This window comes from Hylaeus volcanicus, chromosome 5, assembly GCF_026283585.1.
Source record: "Hylaeus volcanicus isolate JK05 chromosome 5, UHH_iyHylVolc1.0_haploid, whole genome shotgun sequence".
Lineage (NCBI taxonomy): Eukaryota > Metazoa > Arthropoda > Insecta > Hymenoptera > Colletidae > Hylaeus > Hylaeus volcanicus.
Window position 1 is genome coordinate 9,414,293 of NC_071980.1, and position 21,352 is coordinate 9,435,644.

General features: G+C 45.6%; 1 protein-coding gene across 3 annotated transcripts in view; it reads left to right on the plus strand.

The window, feature by feature from the left end:
* Positions 1–21,352, plus strand: part of LOC128877385 (beta-1-syntrophin) — a 323,668-nt gene that overhangs the window by 237,689 nt on the left and 64,627 nt on the right. For all 3 annotated transcript variants that reach the window (XM_054124652.1, XM_054124650.1, XM_054124651.1), the window contains one exon: positions 18,331–18,539. In XM_054124652.1, coding sequence (XP_053980627.1) covers positions 18,331–18,539 — 209 coding nt within the window. The remainder of the gene's footprint in view (positions 1–18,330; positions 18,540–21,352) is intronic.

Genomic DNA, 21,352 nt, shown 5'->3' on the forward strand with positions numbered 1-21,352 from the left:
GCTCCGCGTCGCTTCGCGCCAAGCTCGGTTACAGACACGAACGGGCGCCGAGGAATGGAAAGAACACGGATTTCGTATTCAACGAACGAAAGAAAGCCTGTTCCGTACAGTTTCTGCAAAACCGCCAGCTATTCGATGGTTAAGCCTGGACGTGTCTACTCGATATTAGACGATTTCGGTGAACGGTACCATCCTGTCGTTTAATGCAGCTGCGTTTCGTTCCCGTGCTATTCGATTATCCAGACTGCAGGTATTCTTACAACGATGGAAACTTTTATTCTGTCGGTAGTCGAACCATAAAGCGGCTAATTGCGACGGGACGGGGCCCAGCTGTAAAAATAACCTCTTACGAATATTCCTAAACGAGTCAAGTCGACCGCGTTAAGCGGCTTTCTCGTTTTAGAGGTTTCGCAGGATCAAACTTTCCTTTACTGGAAACGTGCGCACACGATACTTTGAGAATATCTCAAATATATTATTCCATTAAACGTCGACATCTATTGAATTTATTTCAAATTATTTTCAAAGAGAAATCTCATTTTTCATTGAATTTTCGCTACGACAATTGCGCGCGCCCTTTTAAGAAGATTCCATTTTAGCTCTTCCTCGAACGGCTTTACTTTTACGTCGCGAGTTTTTAAATTTGAATCGGACCTGCCATCTAGTCGCGTGCTCGCGCAGAAAAATGTCAAGGATTCCTCGGGCACGCTGTCACGAATTCAAAGGTTCTCGCGCAGCCGTCCGACTCGTATCTCAACAATCGCGCTGTCCGCGAACGCAAAAATTCGCGCGGCGTATTGCGATCGCTGTGGAGAAATTTGAAAAGTCTCTACTGTACCGGGATTGGAACGCCCGCGTCGGCGTTCCTCGGACACAAAGGCGTGCTTCACGCTCGAGAAATGTATCTCGCGTCCGCTTCCATTTGACGTCGAGTTATGCGTCCCGGGATCCTTTGCTCCTTTGCCGCGTGGCGCGAAGATATGCGATGAAGGAGAGCTAGAAATTTATTTATCAATTTCGTCCAACCTCTGCGCGGGACGCGTTTACCCGTTCCGTGATTTATAACGAGTCGATCGTTCCTTTGATAGATGCGAAGGTAATTTTAGAAATTAGGGGGCAGAACACCGCAGGGGCACTTTTGAATAGATTTAGTAAATGTTTGTGAAAAAACTGTGTCACAACATAAAGATTTTATTTGAAACTTTACAATGTTGTTCCTCCCAAAATTATTGTGAGTTCTTTTTCAAATTTTGACACGTTATTCTTGAGGTGTCATTCAAGAAATGCAATGAAGAGTCGCTTGTTCGAAAGTGTCACAGTGCCCGTTAACCAATGCGGATCAGCGTCCAAGTATGTAAATGTTGAAAGGGTTTCTAAACCACTTTCAGCAGATCTCCCGCAGTAAGGAGATTCTGTAGCTGGCCGATGAGATTGGAACGGTTAAGAAAGCGCTAATTGAAATATAGATCCCGGAGGACAAAGATATTCGTGTAATCGTATTCCTCGTGTTCGTCCCTTCTATCGAAAACGGGGAGGTCTAGGCGGCCGTGGAGGTACTTATTGAAAAGTTGACAATTTACGAGGCAAGTTCGCGGCTCGAAGAGGTGTTTCCAAGGGGTCAACGATAAATCGAACCTATACCGCTGGTGAATAATTCGACGAAGAGAGGGGGAGCACGGTATTCGATAAATTTGGGATTTCCCGTGCATAGATTATTCTTCCGAACCTATAAAGCCGTTGAAGTATATCTCCTCTCGACCATCGGTTACGATCTCCTTTTTTATCAAAGCAATTCTTCGCGCCACCTCGTCGCTGCGTCTTCTCGTTTTCTATTTCTTTTATTCACTTGAGCATATTAACGTTACTATGATATATAACGCCCATAACAACTTGCGTTATACAAATCGTATCTCGAGAACATTGTCTCTGCTTGCAAACTCTCGTAATAATTTCGACGACTGTCTTTTCTCTTCGAAGGATACGCGCAGCCCCGAAATAGCTGACAGTTCGGTCTTCCTGTAAACTTTCCCAGTTTCGGGCGGTATTACGGAGAGGGAATCGCGATTGCAGCGTTCTTATCTGAAGACAAAAGTCTTCCAAAATTTACCTCGGCTCTCGCTGGCAGTCTTTTCAGTCCGTTCCGCCGCGAGAAACTCTTTAGCAGGACAAATGTTTGCCAACGAGACAGGGCGTACCGATACAATGACTCAGCCCGCCCGTTCAAACAGCTCCCCTCGCGTGTTATTTTGCTTCAGCTCCTTTTCAAGGCTTGTAAATACACTCAGGGCATAGCTGGAACACGGTTTCGCGAGAATGCCCAGGTAGAAGCGACCGGCGTTCGTGGGTCACTGTTGGTTGCGCTGAATTTGGAATCGGAACGTCCGTGTTCGTAGCTCGGTATTATACTTGCCACGTATGCAGCCTGCGTTCGAAGAATATGTTCCTCCACGGAAATTCGGACCAGCCTTTGTTCGAGACGTCATAAATCTAGAGCAGCCGGTTTACTATAGTCCCAGATCTATCGTAACCTGGATCTGAGATAGCTTTGATTTAGTACGGCTACCTCCAACGTAGCTTCGATGTAACGTAGACACGGTATAGCCCTGGTCTAGAATAGCTCGGACCTAGCATAGTTTACATTTGGCATAACTAGGCGCACCCATAGCGTGCGTACGTCTCGAACAGATTAGATTTGCCGCAGATGAGATTCAGGCTAGATAACCGAGCCGTGAGTTGAAGAATTTTTCTGCTTCCCAATTAATGTGATAAATCAAAGGCGTGTACGTCGGTTTGTTCGATCATTGAAACTCGCGATAAACGCGCGTAATGAATTATTATTAACCGACGCTCTCGACAAGGGTAGGAAAACCGTGATCGAATCGGAAAGAGAGCCCCGGGAAACCGATACTCCGAAAATTGAAAATTATGTGAAAGGTTGACACGTAATGTGGCAACAAATCGATATAGCCGGATCGTAGCTTCGCCGACTGCGAGAGGAATCGAACTCAAATATCACCGAGCCAATTTCGTCCCGGCGTAATTAAGTGAAATCCGATCGACTGGAAAATACGCGGTATGAAATGAATACATCCGTGCCCGAGAATACTACCGTCGGAATCGCATACTAATTCCTCTCCTCTGATCCATTTGGTCGCAATCGCACGCCTCTGTAACCTACGATATTGTATTTCCAAATACCTGTTGCCGAAGCCCAGAAACGATCTCGGCTATAAAACGCACCGATTGCCGCCGTTCGTCCGTATAAACAATCTTCCTAACGGTATAGTAATCGAAACGACTCGAAAACGTAAGTTACAGTTTCTAGAAGATTAGATCATTTCATACTTGTCGTAGTACTCAATTATTTTATATTTGCCAAATTCACAAATCATATCCAGATTTAATTTCGTTGACGCCTCACCTTCGGAATGAATTTTTCTAGTTCTTAAGTTAATTTAGATGTAGCTTTGATCTACAATAAATTATAGGGTAAGGGTTGCTCGCACGGAACAATAATCACGTATCCGTGAAATCCGTGCGATTAAATCTTGGCGAGTAACAAAGTGCCAGACGGAAATGATCGCTAACGAAATGTACGAACTGCGATAAATAATTCGAATGATAATTCCGAGCGCATCCACGGTTCCGATGAAAATCGATCGATAGACGTGTCTTCGATGAAATACCACGGTCGTATATCTTACGAACAGTTCAATCCATCAAAAAGAACCCGTTTCGGCATAAAACTTTATAAGCTCTATGAATCAAACTCTCGGCGTACCGTGTCGAATTCGAAAACGAAAAAGTCGGATCAGTTGTAACGAAGACCTGTAACTGGAATCCATTGAAAAATGATCGATCGCATTTGTTTATGGCGATAATGGATGACGGACGTGTAGGCAAAATTTTCCTAACTGGGGCTTGGTTCTCGTCTGACCGTATACGAACTTATTCTACTCGCGGATAAATGGTTGCTGCGCGTCTGACACACACTAACCATTTCTACTTGACAGTCAAATTAAAGATCGCGGAACACGAATCCCTTTCCATTAGTCTCAACACCTCGTGTACACTTTCGCTTGCTTTAATATTTAAGATTCTCTTCCTCGTCTGACCATATACCGACAGTTTCTACTTTCCCTGCAGGTCGCAGGGAACTCGAGTACGCGATGCGTACCTGTTTTGGATCACTCCGAAGGACAGAACTGTCGCAGGACAGCCCCGTAATATAACGTCAGGACGACAAAGGCACGTCGCTAGACGGCGGAACGTGCGTAGCTGAAAAACGGGTCCGCGAGCGCCGACTTGAGAGGAAATCGAATTGCACGAGTAACTCGCGTCGCTTCGTTACCGTCGCTCCCTCCCAACCCCACCTTTTCTTTCTCCTTTCTTTTCCTGGATTCCCCCGGTGCCCCCTGTTCGTTCAGCCCTCGGTTTTCCCTTTAAGAGCACGATTTCCCTCAAACGTAATTTTCCGGGCATCCGATCGACCGGATTTCGCTTTCGTTTCTTGTTTTGCGCTTCGCCGAGTCTCGCGAGTCCTCGTTTGCTTGTCAAGTCCCGGCTGACAGGAGGGAACCGGGATGCCCCTCCTGCTCGCGAACGTTTATCGTGTCTTTTGAGAGAGGCTAATTTATTTATCGACGGGGATGTGCACTTTGACACGGGATATAACAGGCGGGACATGTGAATAGAATGGAGGAGAAAGGGAAAGCGTACGAGAAGAATAACGTTTCTGAAGCGATGGGAACGGTGGGAAAAATAATTCTCAATCCATTCAGGAGCAAACATTTTGGGGAAATACATATGGTTTACGAGTAAGCTTGATTTGATAAGCTAAGAAGCATTTTATATGTCTTTGATTACATACTTTATTACGTATACTAATAGAAAATTCTTTTTATAGTATCTCATTTATTTAACGATTATACCACATGTATTTATACTACACTCGATTAGAATAACTCCTAAAAGGCCTAATGGAACGAAGTTTCCCCAACGATTTCGTATTATTCCGAGTCGATAATTCGGGTTCGACGACACAGAAAGGTCAGTAACTATTTGATAGGAGAATGCGAAGGGGTGGGACTAGTTGACCCGGTTTCAAGTAAGCGTATACGCCGAAAACAGACCCCAGAATGATTATGAGATAACGAATCCCGGCCAACCCTTCGAACTCGTCAGTCATTCCATTTACCTGTCGTATTTATGAATGACGTATCAGGACCGCGAGAGTGCCGCAATACCATCGACAGCGTCGATCCCTCGCGCCACACCTTTCGGAACGTTGCGGGAAATCGAGCACTCCTAGTCCCCAGGCTTAATCGACAAAAACGGCCCGCTGGTAATTGGGCCACCCTATAGATCGGAATTATTGATTTCCGCGTTGCGTACGCGAGCTCGTAACAACTCGTCGACTGCGGTCTGTTCCCCGACATCGGAAAACGCGCAGGTGGAAATAAAATACACCCGACCGCGATGAGAGCGTGTGCGACAGGATCGATGTATATATTAGCACAAAAGTCACTATTTGTTTTGAAATATTATAGGATAAGAGGAACAATTTGATGTGCCATAAACGCACGTGTGCATATCTTAAAGATGAACAGGGATTTAACTGTTGGTGTAATTGTAGTCCTCGGAATGTTGATCGTATTGTTCGGCAATGGTCACTTTTCGAAAATTAAAGAGACAAATTGTTACAGCAAATAAGTAAATAATTGGATAATTTAGATCATCCTTTTTTATTGAAAAATTTAAGTGGGTGAAAAAGTAAATTTAAACGTAAACTTCAGGGAGCTCTCTCAGACTCTCTCTTCAATAACTGTCATCGCCATGTGTACCACACGGTATTTGCCTAAAACACTTTTATATTTCTAATCGCCATAAGAAATATGCTACCATTGAATCAATGCACGTTGCTTTTAGTTTTATTTGGGCGTCGAAATTCGTTGTTTGCGCGTACACACGACCAGTTCGCGTACAAGTCTAGCGATACCGGGATCAAAGGTAGACGGAATGTTTGTCCCTGCAAACCCTTCTGTCCCCAACAGGTGTATCGACACCGCTCATCGTAATTACCAACGAAACGGCGAGTCGCTTGAAGTACCTTCAACGAACGTGGCCCCCCCCCCCCCCCCCAGTGGCAAAGCGACCCCGGACAATCGCAAAATGACAAATGTATGGCGAATTACGGTACGCTGGCAATTAAAAGCGTGGTGAGGGGGTGAGGTTGGGGGTGACAAGTACCAATCCCCACAAAGGAAATCTGTTCAATGGCGCAGCTCCTGATTCCAGCGGTCGAAATATGAGCTTGCGGCAATTGACGCGACCGCGACGGCTGATAATCTAATCGCCGCGAACCGGAGTATAGTTGTTACGAAACTTGTTACGGCGCAATTATGGCAGATCAATGAAACACGCGGAATATATCTGTACCGCGTGTGTGCATCGGTATGCGAGCGGCGTGGGGTCTCGAGGATTATGCATTCCGTCGTATCTGCGCCGTGGATCTGGCTCGAAACTACCCCGGTAAAGCATAGATTTAGTAGTCAAGTTGGGTACGAAGAGCGAAGATCAATACGCGAAACGATCGTCTGTATTAGCCGAGGTACATAGAAGGGGGCCCTCGTTACATTTCCTGTCGCATTCACGGAACATTATACCCCAACTCTGAGAGGACCGTCTTCGATATTACAATTAGAGCCGCGCTATTTCAACAGGGTCAACGGTTACGCCATAGGTCGCCACCCGTGCTTAGAATAGCAGTCGATCTTGGACAAGTCTGAATAGATTGTTGCTCGACGAATATTGCTCGGATGGAAATTCGACGCTCGACGCTCTGTTAACCTCTCCCTTTTCGTTGCGCGACCGTCGTTATGCATACCTTGCATAAGATTCGCGGAGTGTCCATGATATACCGTACCGGTTACGTCGATTATTCGTCTGGCATCTGCTTATATTTGAAAACCAGGTGAAATTTCAATCGCGCACATTTCCTGTGCCGCGTAGTGGCCGGAAGGCGAGACAAACCTTGAATTATTAAAGTTACACTTTCGTGTATCTATTATTATAGATAGCCAATGAACTAGACAATGGACTCTGGTATTCAAGTCTCCAAATGGTTCTTTTATAATTTTGTGTAATGCATAAGTAAAATGCAACCGAAGTTGACCTTTCGTATACTAACTAGATTCAAGTTACCGTCATTTCTACGGATATTTCGAAACATATCCATTGCATATTTCATCTTAGCTTCCACGTGACCTTCTTAGTTTCTATATGGATTACGAAACATAGCTACAGTTCGCTACACTTTCTCATTGCAAAATTTTGAAAGTTGATACCGTCTTCTAACTATTCTGCAAAAATCAGCTTCACGTATTTGCTCCTATCGGAGACGTCGATGTTTAATGTTTGAGACGCATGAAATTTCAGGCGAACGGTATAGGACTCCATCCGTTTCGAGAGCGGCCGTTCCATTCGCGAGGCAAAGACGCGAAACGGGTCCTCCGCCGGTATGCATTTCGTAGCTGTCGCGTTAGGAGGAACATAATCAACACGGTCACATGCACGTGTCGGGTATCCATTCGATGCAGAGCAGAGAATCGTCAAAGCGTTAATTACAATCGCCAGCATTAAGCATCGGTACGGCGGGGTCGCTGTAATTTATCGCTCATAAACGACGTCGCAGAACCCGATTGCGACCAAGTAAGCGGTACATTACACCGTCGACCTGCTCCGAATACTGGTACGCGATGGTATATCGCGTCGAATAAATATGTTCCCGCGTATGCGATTCAGCCTTCCCGGTTCTCACGGTTTTAAATATCCGTCGAGCCGCCTAATACCCTCCTCGTTTCGTGCAATAGCTGGCGGGTCGTTTCTCGCAATCTTATCGCAATACCATCGAAACGCGAGAGTTAATACTATTGTCGTGCGAAAACAGTTTTCTCTCGGATCGAAGACTTATGTGGGTAGCTCGTAATAAAGTCTTTCGGGTGACCCGAGACCTGGTCTGACCATGCACGCACTTGTTCTACTTAAACTTGCGCGTTCTACGTGAAAGGACGGAACGAAACTGACATTTTTAAAGACTCGATTCTTTCTTGTAACGTTATTCGAAAGACAGATATTTCGAGACTAATTCTTGACTAAGGGAAATATTTACCGTAATGCAATACTTTCGAGCACGATTCTCGACTCATCTAGCTTGTACAACTATTTACAGCTATGCTTCTGTTTATACAGTGTCTCGTTCAGTTCGTTCGATCAAACAGTGACTTTACTTTCATTCGTTCGGCAATGTTTGGGCTCCCTTTATTTGCCCAATCATCTTATATGGAATATCGAACCATCTGCGATCCCTATGTCTACCCCGCGGGCGTATATACTCGTCGCTACGTACACGGATTTAAACGTTTCTTGACAAGCGTATTACAAAATTAACTTCCTACGAGAAAACTGGACGAGAAACTCCTGTTTCGTGGAATTCACATTTCTTGAATAAGGGATGAAAGATACCATTGCTTCTTTAAATCTTTAATCGTTCCCCTGGAGTCTTAGTGTTCGTCGCGTCGCAGGTGTCGCTCTTTTCGTGCAACATCAGCGTTGAGGCTCGTTTTTCGCCCTCGTTCGGCCGATTTAGAGGACTCGTGCACGCGAATTCTAGCCCGATACCCTGGGTATCCCCGTTGGCACACGTTCAAGAACACGAAGAAGACGGGGGACGAAGTGACAGAAACGACGACGAGGGGGAAAGGGCGGCCAGACGGGAACCGAGTGGGTACTCAAAGAACGACAACCCCAACACGTGTCTGCCGAACACGCTTCGTCGGTTATTTAGAACGACATGACTTTTGCACGTAGGTGGTTCCAACCTAATTTCTGCACGCTACCGAACGGTCTGCGAACCGTTGGAGGCAAATTCGGGGAAATCGATTCTGCTTCCGGTAACCGAGACGGTCTGATCGTCTTCTAGGAGACACACGAAGTCGATGATAGGGTGAAATAGATATTTTCGGGGTCTACAATTGGAGAAATCGTTGGTTCCTTTTTTTTCTGCGGATGATCCAGAAAAAACACGCTTTGAAAATAACTTATGATTTGGGAATGCTGGACAAGTCAAAGCTTTCACAATATTTAACACTAAACAGGGTGAAATGATCTCTTGAAAAATCCTTATCATAGATTCACAAGCAACAGTTCAGCAAATGAGTTGTTTGGCTGTTGGTCGTTAGGCTAACATTAATAATTGTTAGTCGTTAATTTAATCGACCATTTCTGCGTTAACGTCACGGACTATCGTGTACTCGCGACCGGGACTTCGATAAGGGAACTTCCATCGAAACGAAGTCGACGTGCAAATCAAACCCGTGGATCGGGATGTTCTTTGGAGCCATTTGATCCAACGAAAGGGAGTAGTTCCTGCGAGGAGCGTGGATTCTTCCAGCGTTTCACAGCCGTCCATTTACTCCACTCGCTAGAATTCCCTACGGAGTACGTTCGATTTCTCGGCGGAAGGAACGAACGGGACAGAGCTTTAAATTTTGATGGGCCATCGCGGGCCACCGTAACGACGACGACAATGACGATGACATGGCGTCGTTGGTCGACAGTCTGTTCCTCGGTCCCAGTTCCATCGGCTTAATGCATTTTTGAAGATTGGAATATCATAAAGGCGAACCTGTAATAAACTTCGCGACAGACGCGTCCCGGTTGCACCCTTAGCAATCCTTTGCCTCTTTATTCGCTGACCTCTGAATATCTAGTGTTCACTGAACTTGATTCGTCGAAGAACACTTTATTCATCGTTCATCTTCGTTTACAAATATTCTTCTTCTCAATCTTCCATGCTTTACAACTCTTCTATTTACAATTCTGTGAACCTAACAATTGACATTGGGAGTTTTTAGTGAAAATTTTGTGTTCTATGCTCTTTCCCCATCTTTGGGGCGAACTCTTGAGTCCCGTTTCTAAAAGTCCTCATCAAGCTAATAACTATTTGAATTGACAACCATCACGACAAACCAAACGAAGTCTTTGGCCAACCTAATATTATTAATGCTACGTAGATGAAACTAAAGTCACATTCTAATAACTACCCTTATTTATTACCACCATCTTCCAATCCCAAATCAAAGTCTCGATACGAAAACTCGGCTTAAAGACCGTCACCGACATCCCCAGCGGCGACGTCCAAAACAATTACGTAGGAGAAACACGCGACGTAAAGCATGCAGATTGTCGCTTAGGCGTCGTTCGCCCTGACGCCTCAATGTATACCGGTAGGGCTCCGTTAAAACGATCGGGGAGACCCAACCGAAACGAATTTCCCTTCCAAATCCGAAACCCTTGCCCGAGACAACGGACCAAAATCAGATCCGCTCGGTCGTTGATCTCGCGCTGTGTGTCGAAGTAACACCTTCCACAGAATCATCGATCCTCGCTGGATGAGAGAGAGGGCAAGGGGTTCGAGTGAAACGTTACCAAAGAATATAAGTCTACCGAGGATCGATTACAGCGGCAGATTCCTGCGGGCGAGTAGATTACGCGGTGTTCTCTCACCCCATTGGCCGACCCAGGGCTTCGCCGAGACGGTCGTTCACGCTGGCAAATCTTATTTGAATTGGAGATGGCAAGTTTACCCCTTAGGTGGACCGACACCGGTAGTGTACAGTCAGCTTAGAGGGGAGGCGGTAAGTAGCTTAGGGAGGACACGTCGCTGGATCTCCCTTTCGGACGGTCCTCTCCTCTCTCTCCCCATCTCTCTCCTGTCTCTTCCACGCTCCCAAGCTCCATTTCCGCGCTGACGGATGACGACGTACGCGTGTACACGGTGTCTGGGCAATCGTGGCACTACTGGGCAGGAGGAAAGTCTTTGTGTAAAGATAAATCGAAATTGTAGAATGACACACTTTCCATTTAAACTTTTTGAAGGTTTAGGACACGTGTTAATGTTAAAATGAATAGCTAAAATTTTGCAGAAATATTTTCTTTATATTCGCAATGTATTTAGGAGGTACGTAACATAGATATAAAAAATCATTGAAATAAGGTCCCACCCTAACATACATAGCTCTTGTAAGCAGTTTATGAATTATGTACGATTGTTTCGTGCATCATTCAATTTAATTCCACGTGAAATATTTTCGCATTTAATTGAAAGTGTCTCTAAATGAAACGTCGGTATGTTTTGTGCTAAAATAACTAGGAATAAGTGTGACAATATCGCTTAGAATTTTGAATGATTTCTCGTTTACACACACGCGTTGGAGGATATATTCGAACCGCGACCAAAGAGCTTAGATGGATTCGGAGGTATAAAGTCCCAAAGCCTTGAAAGTTACAAAGAGGAGGATCAAAGAGAAAATTGCGATAATAAGCGCTTTATACTGGAGAGTCGCGATGCAAACGTGTGCGATAACCGAATATTATGCTACGAAATTTTTATTTCAATAAAGTGAAAAGAAACACAGGCATCTAAGCGCGGATCAAACGTGTCACGTTGAATCGTATCGAGCTTTGCTCTCTGTATCCTTTTCGGTGTTGATTTTAATTATTAATTTTAATCATTTCCCTGTCGTATGAAAAACGTAGGAACAATAGAAGTAAAACAAAAACGTGCAACAATAAAACGTGCATAATTTAAATATTTTCGATGAAAGAAATTACGTTCGAATCGTTGACTTAAAAATTAACCTAGTATTCTGTTTGAATGAGTTTATGGAGGGAACACTCGTATAACGCGATGGAATCGATTTAAAAAACGTAAACAGCGTTCCGCGCGCAGATTTTCCGCTCGAATGTCGGGGTTGAAACAGTTTATACGGGAATTTCGAGGTAAAGAGACGATTAACACGTTTTCGCGAGCGACGAAACAGCGCGACAATGATCGCCGAGAATTGGGCCGCTCTCAACAATTCATTTTGCGGGACTAAATTGCCTGCGATATTTCGAAAGCCGGAGAGCGGGGCGCCGTGAATGGAACTCGGCACGAGCGGGGTCGACGTTTAAAACGAGCCCCGCATATCCACGTTGGCGTGCACCTGCGCGTGCAACACCTGCCTTTGGCACAGATTGTCAGATTATCTTCGCGAGTGGCTCATGATCCTCTCCCTTTTCTCTCCGACGACGCGCTCGCGACTGACTCCTTTTGAAATCCGCCAGTCGCGCGTCGTGCTTTCGTTCTGTATGAAGGTGGCCACGATGGAAAACGTTGATTGCTCGCTAGAGGGGCTTTTCCGCGATCGCGTCGATTGTGTTGCGGCACAGGAATAATAATCACGGTGCATAATCGGGGCGGACTTTCAGAGTGTCAAAAGTGGCTAAATCGATGCACATTATTTTTTGTCTTTTGACTTTGAATAAATATTGATTTGTCTGGAATGTCCATACCGATTGTTGACAGGTGGTACAGGTCTGAATATTAGGGGGACCAGAAAGTAATGTCGTTTCATTTACATTATATTCAAATGAATAAATTTATAATAGGTTTTTATTTTTAATCAATTGGTACAGAGTGAGCAGATGAATAATAAACAGAAAAAACAGCTAGAAAATGAAAGAACAAAAAAAAATATCGACTTGGTGTAATGATTCTACTGGGAATGTCGTCTGGCCATTGCTACTTTGCATTTTTGTAGACACGACTGTTGCGATTCCAGCATCGATAGGAAAAGGGGTCTGATTTCGCAACAGGCAATACTATTTCCGATACCGTGGAATCCAGTTCTACTTTGCGTCTGACACACGAGACATGGTTTTCCCTGCGCGCCTGAATCGAAAGGTAGCGTTTCTACTTTGCGTGTGACACATGCTACGCTGTTTCTACTTATCAGCCTTTGCTGAGTAAACCACAAAAAGTAAGCGAATTGCAACAATGTTTTACGCTGTTTCCAAGTAATCGAAGGCGTTTAGGTATTTAAATAGGCGGAACAATATCATGTAAAATTCCATCGACGATCCTTATCAATCGTGAGACAATACGGAAAATGCTATGTACAATATTCCGTGATTAGTATCCGGTGGTTGGCGAATCCGTGAAAGTGCAGCGGCCAGAATTCCATGATGCACATTTGAGGTATCAGAGATCCCACAATTTCCTCTTCGTCGAATTATACCGCCGTGTTCGCTCTGCTCCCGTCGACTTCGTCGCTTTTTTCATCGCCAAAGGGAACGCAACGATGCCATTGGGAGCAGACATAAAGTCACCGCGGAGGAGGATTTCTCTTGTCCATTGAAATTAATCCATGGTATTAACTCAGGGAAACTTTGGATTTCTGTTTTCGATGTCACACAGATGTGCATACATGTCTGTATAATTAGCTCGAGAGTCGGCAATTGATTCGTTCGTTATGCTATTTTCATTGTTCGTCGCTTTTAAAAACTGTGTCCATTTTGACAAACTCTTTCTAAAGAACCCCACTCCTCCGTGCGTGGATTCATTGAAATCAGTCTTCGCTCAAAGGATATGGCTCCCATTCGCCGCGACAGCTCGAAGAATTAGCATTCTAAACGATTTCGACGGCGACACGCACTCGCAGGAGTGCCGTTGAAACGCGGATCCTGTAACACGTCGCGTGGAATCGGTTCTATTTCTCCGCCCTTTCTCCTTATCCTTTTAAAAGATTAAAAAAGGACACAGGGGTAGGAGCGAGAGGAAAATGGCTGGGATTTACCGCGGGAAAGGTTTCTCCTTTCCAGCGGGCGCAGACAAGTCACTTCGCGCTGAAAGCGTCGTCGAGATCCGTCGAGGCAATCCTTTGGTGGATTTTTTTTTTATTTTCGGAAGAAAGCAATGGGCTCCGTCGACTTTCAAAATATTCGACTTTTCAACGTCGATGCAAATGGGGAACCAAATTGCGTGACTTTTACATAGTCCAACAAATGTTTTGAAACATTAACTTAACATAACTTTATATTTCATTATTAACACGTTAAATAATAATAAATAATATCTATTTACATTTAATTTATTACTTATATTATTATGTTAAAGCAACCGTGGATCAGCGAGGTCCCAGTATTCCTAATGGTCGAAATTTTATTTATCCTTTTTGCGAGCATAAGTCGTTCGCACGTTTTATCGAGTCCATCCGGCAAACGAAAAGGAAAACAGATCGCCGAAACAAAGTGAGGAAACAGGAGCAAAGTTTTCAATAGAAATCCCCGTAATTTCGACCGTAATCGCGCTCAGCACCAGTTGAAAAACAGTTCCCGTCTTGGGATCGTCGAAATTAGTCGGCGAAAGCTGGAAATGTCGAACAGTTTGAACGGTAATTCGGCATAACCGACAACACTCGCGCAGTTCTCTTCTCAACGTCGAAGCGTTTCGTTACGCGACTCGCAATCTGCCCAATCGGAATAAAATAAGGAATTAAAAGTTTACATGGCCACCCCATTTTTCGTGGCGCTTTTCACCCCAGAGCGGATTTTTCTCGCGCTGTTTGCACCGAATTCGAGTTCATCAGCGTGGCAGGTCCGCGTGAATTTCATATTCGTGAACCAATCGCGTGAGTGCCACGAATTTTTAATCGTACAGAATATATCGCGAAGCGAAGAACAGAATTTCTTCTCAAAGAAACGCTGTTTTGTTGTCGGAGGTGAAGCGCTCGCGAGGCGGGAAAGGTGATGCGAAGCGGTACACGAGCCGAGTCGATTTCTCAACCTTATCATCTGACTTTCGAGGAGGAGGGAGTGGTCAAAGGAGCTCGGTTACGCGGTTTTCCAGCGAAAGGGACGCGCCAGTTACTTGGTCAGACGTACCGGGATACGTTACCGAGGGAAACGTGAAACTGAAAGGTGGAATTTTCGTCTCGAACAAGAGGGACAGAAGAAATAGCGCAGATGGAGTGGCCTTAACGACGCGGCTCGTGGATAACAAGTTTGTCATCGGCGTCGTGAATGTTTCGAAGTCTAAAACGTATGGTCTTATGAACGAGTCCGTTAATACTTTATCTGTCGGTGTCCTTTAAATTTACCAGCCCTTGGAGCCGGCCATTTTCTGTGACACCACAACGTCATCAAGGCCTCGAAGCAGTGTCCCAGTTTCGAGTCGCGTCCGCTCCGGAGCCGAAAGAAGGGAAAACGAACTTCGTCCACGTAGAGAAAAGCGGGAAAAAGGACAAACGAACAAGGTGGGACACGCGATGCGCCGTGAAACCGCGGAGGGCCATTCCGCAACAGGAAATTTGAATTAAACCCGTTGGACGGAAGAAAGAGGGGATGGCTATAAATCTTTTTACCGTCTTGAAACGGAAGAAAAATCCCTCGGGGCTTTCTCCGGTAGCGTGGCAAAAGAAGGAGAAGAAGAAGACGAGGAAGGGACGAAGAAGAATTGGAAAAAGAAGTCCCAACCGCGAGTGAGAAGAATCCTCAGCTCCCGGGCTTTTACCTCTCCAAAAACCTTCTCTAATTTACTAACCTTATCGCCCTGTTTTTGAGCCACCGTCAAGAACAAAGGATCCTCCCGATTTTACGCCGGGAACGGATGGCTGGTCAAAGCCGTGCAAATTACACGGGTACACACAACACCGTAAGCGAGATTACCAGGTCACGATGCGCGCGGAAATGCCATACAGAACGGAGCGCGGGACGGATAGAAAAGCTGACGAATGGATAGGCGGAGACGATGCGCGTGAAACGCCACGACAAAACCCCGCAGCTGCGGCGGCCTCGTTGTTTCGTTAATTAAACGAACTTCGGGATCCGTCGCGAGCAATTAAACCGACCCTGTTCGGCGAGCGAAACCTTTGAGATCTGTCCTTTGAGACGACCGACTTCGCCACCTTGACTCTAACGACTCTCGTATTTTCAGCCGCGTTTCCCCATCTCCGGTCTCTCGCTACCTTGGTTGGCTACTTAGGGACTGGCGCCGATGTCTATTCTCGGTTTCTCGGGACTAATGTTTCGACGCGGTTCGCGGGAGTTCTTCTTGTAGACGCGGTGTTTATCGTTCGAATAGGGGGGTTAATTGGAGCTTGGAACTTTCTGAGATAGCATTGGGTTGTCCAGAAAGTTCGCGCCAGTTGTTAAGAAAAATTCAAAGGCACGTTTGAATTTTTATATATATTTAACGAATTATGTAACTACCATTGTTCTATAACCTCTCCAACTTTTAAGGGATCTACACATGTTATGTCCTATGGTCATATATTATCTGTAACACCTACCAAAAATCAGCATAGACTTTTCACAACAAACTAATAAGAGTAAAACGATCTAAAACGATAAAAACAATACGGTTCATTGGCGAGGATGCATCGACGACGTCGAATCCTCGAAAAAGAAGCCCGCGAAATGCACGCGAACGCGGTTAAAAATGCGCGATACCGAGACGACGTTAAATACAAGCACGCCGTGTCTAAACGCCTCGTAGTATCAGGTCATCCTTCTCCTCGGGGTTGGAGAGGGTGCAGCGAGGGGTGGCGGAGCAGAAGACAGGCAGCGAAGGCAACGGTAACAAACGTCCGCCGTCTCTTATACAAAGTATCTACTTCCATGTTCGTTTCTCTTCCACACTTTTAAGCGATAACGAACGTTACCAGCCCCCGGGGGATCGGTGGGTGTTGCTGCACTGGGGTGGGGATGGGCGAGGGTGAAAGGCAGCCGTTAACCCTCTCCGGGTGGCGTTCCTGCGGGAGAGACGGCGATGTTTGCAGAATGAGGATGAGGCTCGGGGCGCGGTAAACGCGAAAAATATTTCCGCGATGCGACGAGGAATGCTGCGAGAATTGCGTATGACTATTTTTTATGTACAGGGTGGTGCAGCTAACCTGTTACTGAGCAATGGCACCCTAGCTATAAGACTAATACAGAGCAGGGGCAGCTAACCTGTTACAGAGCGACAAGGTCCATGAATTTTTTGAAACGAGAAAATAGAGTAGTCTCGTCTGATGGACCCCTTCGAATTTTCCAACCTTTACCTGAAATGTTTCTCCATATTCGTTTTCCATAACGATAGTTGAAGCTTTATCCCTCTGTATCAGGTGTATACGTTTCGTAATGACCGCCTCGATCTCGATTCTTCGACTAAAACGAAACGCGTGCGTATCGGTATGTCGCGAGGATAGGCGCAACAAAGGGGCGAGGATAGCAACCGAGTATGCGGGCTCGAAGGGTGCACGCGAGGCAACGTCAGGCTCAACTTGAAATTGAGTTGTCATCCACTCGCCAAGTTATATGGCGCCTTTATAATGTTACCGGAGCGGCGATGCGAAAACTATTAAGTCCGAGACGAGATAGGACCCCCTGCTGCCTCGACGTCTGGATCGAGAAACGATATTAAGGGTTAAGGGAGCCGATGGTGGAGAGGGGCGCGCTCGACTTCCGTTGAAAGCCACTCGTATGTTTCCGCGAGGGTTGTTCCCGGGGATGTCGACCTGGTTCGCCGCTGATGAATGGCTTTGAATAAGTCTTTGACGAACGATTTTGACGGGTCATGCGTTTTCGACGACGGTTCTTTGGGGTCTCGCAGACCTGTATCCAAATATTGATACCGATGTCCTCCACAGAGATGGAGGCTCCGTTTGCGTCACTGTCAAGAGAAACGGTTCGCCGAGCTTGCACGACGAAAGTAGTATCCTGGCGAATCGACTGCCCTCGAGGACGGGTTCTCTGTTTTATCGCGATGGGTTTTCCAACGCAAAGATCTTCTATCGTGCAGTCCGTTTGATAAGGTTCCCTAGCCGTGTCATATATCGTGAATGTTAACGAAAAGCAGCCTGGTCAAACATCGTCAAGTTGTAATCGTTAGTGAGAGAAATTGAGCACTTACAGTCAGATCAATTTATTCGCTTTAATCGTATTCTAGTAAGCCAATTTCCTTGTTTTATGTTTTATTTGATAATTCTAGTAAATAAATGTTTGCTAAGAGAATCAGGAACGCGCGAGAATTGAAATATGTATATTTACACTTTAAGCGTAGCTCGTGAACCGACAAAGAAGCGAAACTGTATTTTGCACTGCGAGCCGTTATATATTTATTAATTTTAAGCTTCTTTCCGATGATAGAAACTTAAGGAAGGAGCCCTTCGAGGGTGCGGCGCGCGGCTGCTATTTTCCGACGTAAATTCATTAACGTTGCTTCGATGCTAGGAGCCGGAAAAGGGGCTTTTAACTCGAGCGTAATTTCCTTTTGATCGAAAATTCGATATTTCTTTTTTTATTTTTACTGCCCCGTGGACCTGGATCCTTTCAGGCGCGACGAACGCACCCCCGTAGGTGACGCTCGCTATTAATGGAATCCTCCGACGGATCGATCGAGGAAAATTCAAATTTCCGAATGGCTAGCAGCACGTTAATCTCTGACGTACGATTTTCTGGTTTCAGAGGGACGCATCTTGGAACTACACTCCCCGGACGGTGTGCACGAATGCTGGCTACGGGCTGCGGACAATGCCGAGGCGAATGTCTGGTTTAATGCTCTTCACTCGGCGCTCGCCGCTCTCACCTTGAAGGCCCTGCGACTGGCTTCGGCGCTTCCGGATCCGCCGCAGCTTCAGCACATCGGCTGGCTCGCGAGGAGACACTGTCTTCAGGTATGTCAGGTTCGCCAAAAGAAAAGACGGTAGCGAAAAAGAACTTTGATTGACGAGGAAACGCTGAGATACGAGCCGTTCATTGCACAAATCGGCTAACTCGAAAACAAAGGGTCGAGAAATGCGTTGAAATAATGTGCATTGTTTTAAGATTGAAAATCTTATTATTTTCGAACAGCTGAAACTCGTGTAACTCTGCAACTCTTGCGTATGCGCGAAGTCTGTAAATTTGTTAAAGTTCCCGTTATAATATAAATTCAAATAAATACCGTAGAATGCACAAATGCAGACGTAGCTTTCATCTAACGGTATATAAAATGAATAAGAAAGAACAGCCAAAAAATAATCGTCAGTAATGTTACAATATTTATGTGACTGGTGGAGTTGATCGATTTGCGCAGTGAACGGCTCGTACATATAAAATAGTTAATGGGGGAACGAGCAACTGTACTTTCGTTAGATCATCCCTCGAATTGTATTTATATTTAGCGAAAAACTAGAGACGGTGCGATTTTGGACTACTAGGAGAGACGAAGGGTGGAGGAGGGATAACGGGAGTTGTTTCCGCGAGCAAACGAGAGCGACTCGTGGGAAAGGGTTAGCGAGCGGGGCTGGGAAGCTGCAAAGTTGGTAGAAACAGGAAGAGGGAGAAGAAAAATATCAACGGGAGGTAATAACGGCGAGATAAGATTCGTCGGGATGGTTTGACTGATAAAACAGACAGGAAAGGGTGACCGTGATTGAACGGAGGGAATAAAAAGGGGCTCCAGCGAGGGGTGTAGAGGAAGGATGGGGGGACAGAGCTCGAGGGGAAGGGAAAGATCGAAGTAGTTTCCAGGAAAGAGACAGAGGAATATTGAAAAGAGTCGGGTTTAAGGAAGAGACCACGAGGGAGGGTGGGGATGGGAGTGGAATGGAAGCGAGCGTCTGGCTCTCGAGCATTTCCTCTCGTCCTAGAATCGGATAGGTTGAGACTGCTCTTTCGCTAGCAGTTTCGCTCTGATGGAGGGTGACGCGGTCCTCTCGACGACGGCAGAGCCCGCATGAGCATACCGGCAATTTACGACGATCGCGAAAGCGTCGACGGAAGCGTCTCGAAGCGCGGTATCGCGTCGTTCGCCGACGATTCTCAGCGACAGTCGCGGTGACTGTGCGCCGTACCCAGGACAATTCTGTCATCTTTATCGCGTACGAGTTTTACACGGTATATCGTTATCAAAATTGTCTCAGGAAATTTATTTTTTGCTAATGTATCGTTACCGATAACTTGGCATTTGGAGAGAGCACGAACGATACTATCGGGGAGACCGGGAGAGTAATGTCGTTTCTTTTACATTAAATTCAAAATTTGTAGAGTTTTTATTTTCAATCGGATATGTAATCGCCCTCGTTATCAACAGTCTTTCGTCATCTAGTGTGTAAATTGGTACACGATGAGTTGATAAATTATAAACAAGTATCGACATTCGCAGAAACGATATTACTTTCCGTTCCCCCTAATATACATACTTCTTCTAAAATTATGGATCGCCATAAGCGTGATCACGCAACCTATCTCTTCATCTTTGAATTTGAAACAACGTATCGATGGACGAGCTAGGAAAACCATGGACATTTTCCCTGGCGCGTTTCCCTAACGAATCGTATCGCTCAATTATCTGTAATTGTTTTGTGCGCGGCGCCGAGCATCGTGTTTATTTCGCGTCTGGAAAATATTCCTCGTAACGAGGTTTTCCTGTTCGCGAGGCGGCTAGGAAGAGGACTCCCGATATCAAATTATGCGGTGGAGGCCGACGACAACCATAGGAGATCGTTTCGGGTCCTCGACAGCACGTATTCGAGATAATTAAACGAAGGGAAACGAATTTAAAAGCGAATGGATTTTCATCGCGTCGAGTAATCACTGGAGCGAATTGATTGGAAAGCTACCGAGGCGAACGATAGCCGATGGATAACGATCGCGGGACACTGGTCAAAGACCGACCTATTGTCCGACGACAGAGCCTGCGAACGGTCGCGCGATCGTACAACGAGCCTGCTGGTAATTAGGCGCTGGTTTACCATCGAATGTCATTACGGCGACGTCGGTATGGACCAGTTAACGAGTCTATTACCCTAAAACTACCCTGTCGACGAATTATTTATGCGGTACGCCATTTATTTTCTATTGCGGAAACAAACGCAAGGCGTAGTATAAGGACCTCAAACGATTTAAGCGTTGACTTTTTAAGCGTACTGTAGGGTTAATCCTTTCGTTAACTAAACGCTCCTTTCGAAAACTTTTAGTTAACATTTTCCTTCGACTGTTCCCACTGTCGCAAGGCACCGCGTGCTTTTTCTCCAGTCAACCGAACGGGAAACCGTACGCTCTCGACCGCGACACAGCCTCTTTGCGAAAGGGGGTTGACGAATGGTATTTGGCGCTCGAGTGGCGGGGGAAAGTCGACTAATTGTCGCCAAGTTGAGGCTTAATTATCCGGAACGATCGAGGATCGTTAATTACAGCTTTTCGTCACCGTTCTGCTAGCCAACGCGTTTCCCGCGGGAACGGAAACCTTGTTGCAGGGACGGTTGAAATTTCATTCGATTAACAGATGGTCGCGATGATGATTCGCGGAATTTTTATTCGTTCAACGTGAGGTAAACGTAAAACGTAAACAGTCCGTTGGTACGTTTACGATAGGGAAGGAATAGTTAATTTTGAAATGAAATATTTCGAATCTTTTTTGCTAATTATAACTTTGGCGTCTTTAATTTTCGCTTTGACCTCGATAGTTGAAGTGCCATACACTCATACTTCCCGAACGAGGTTT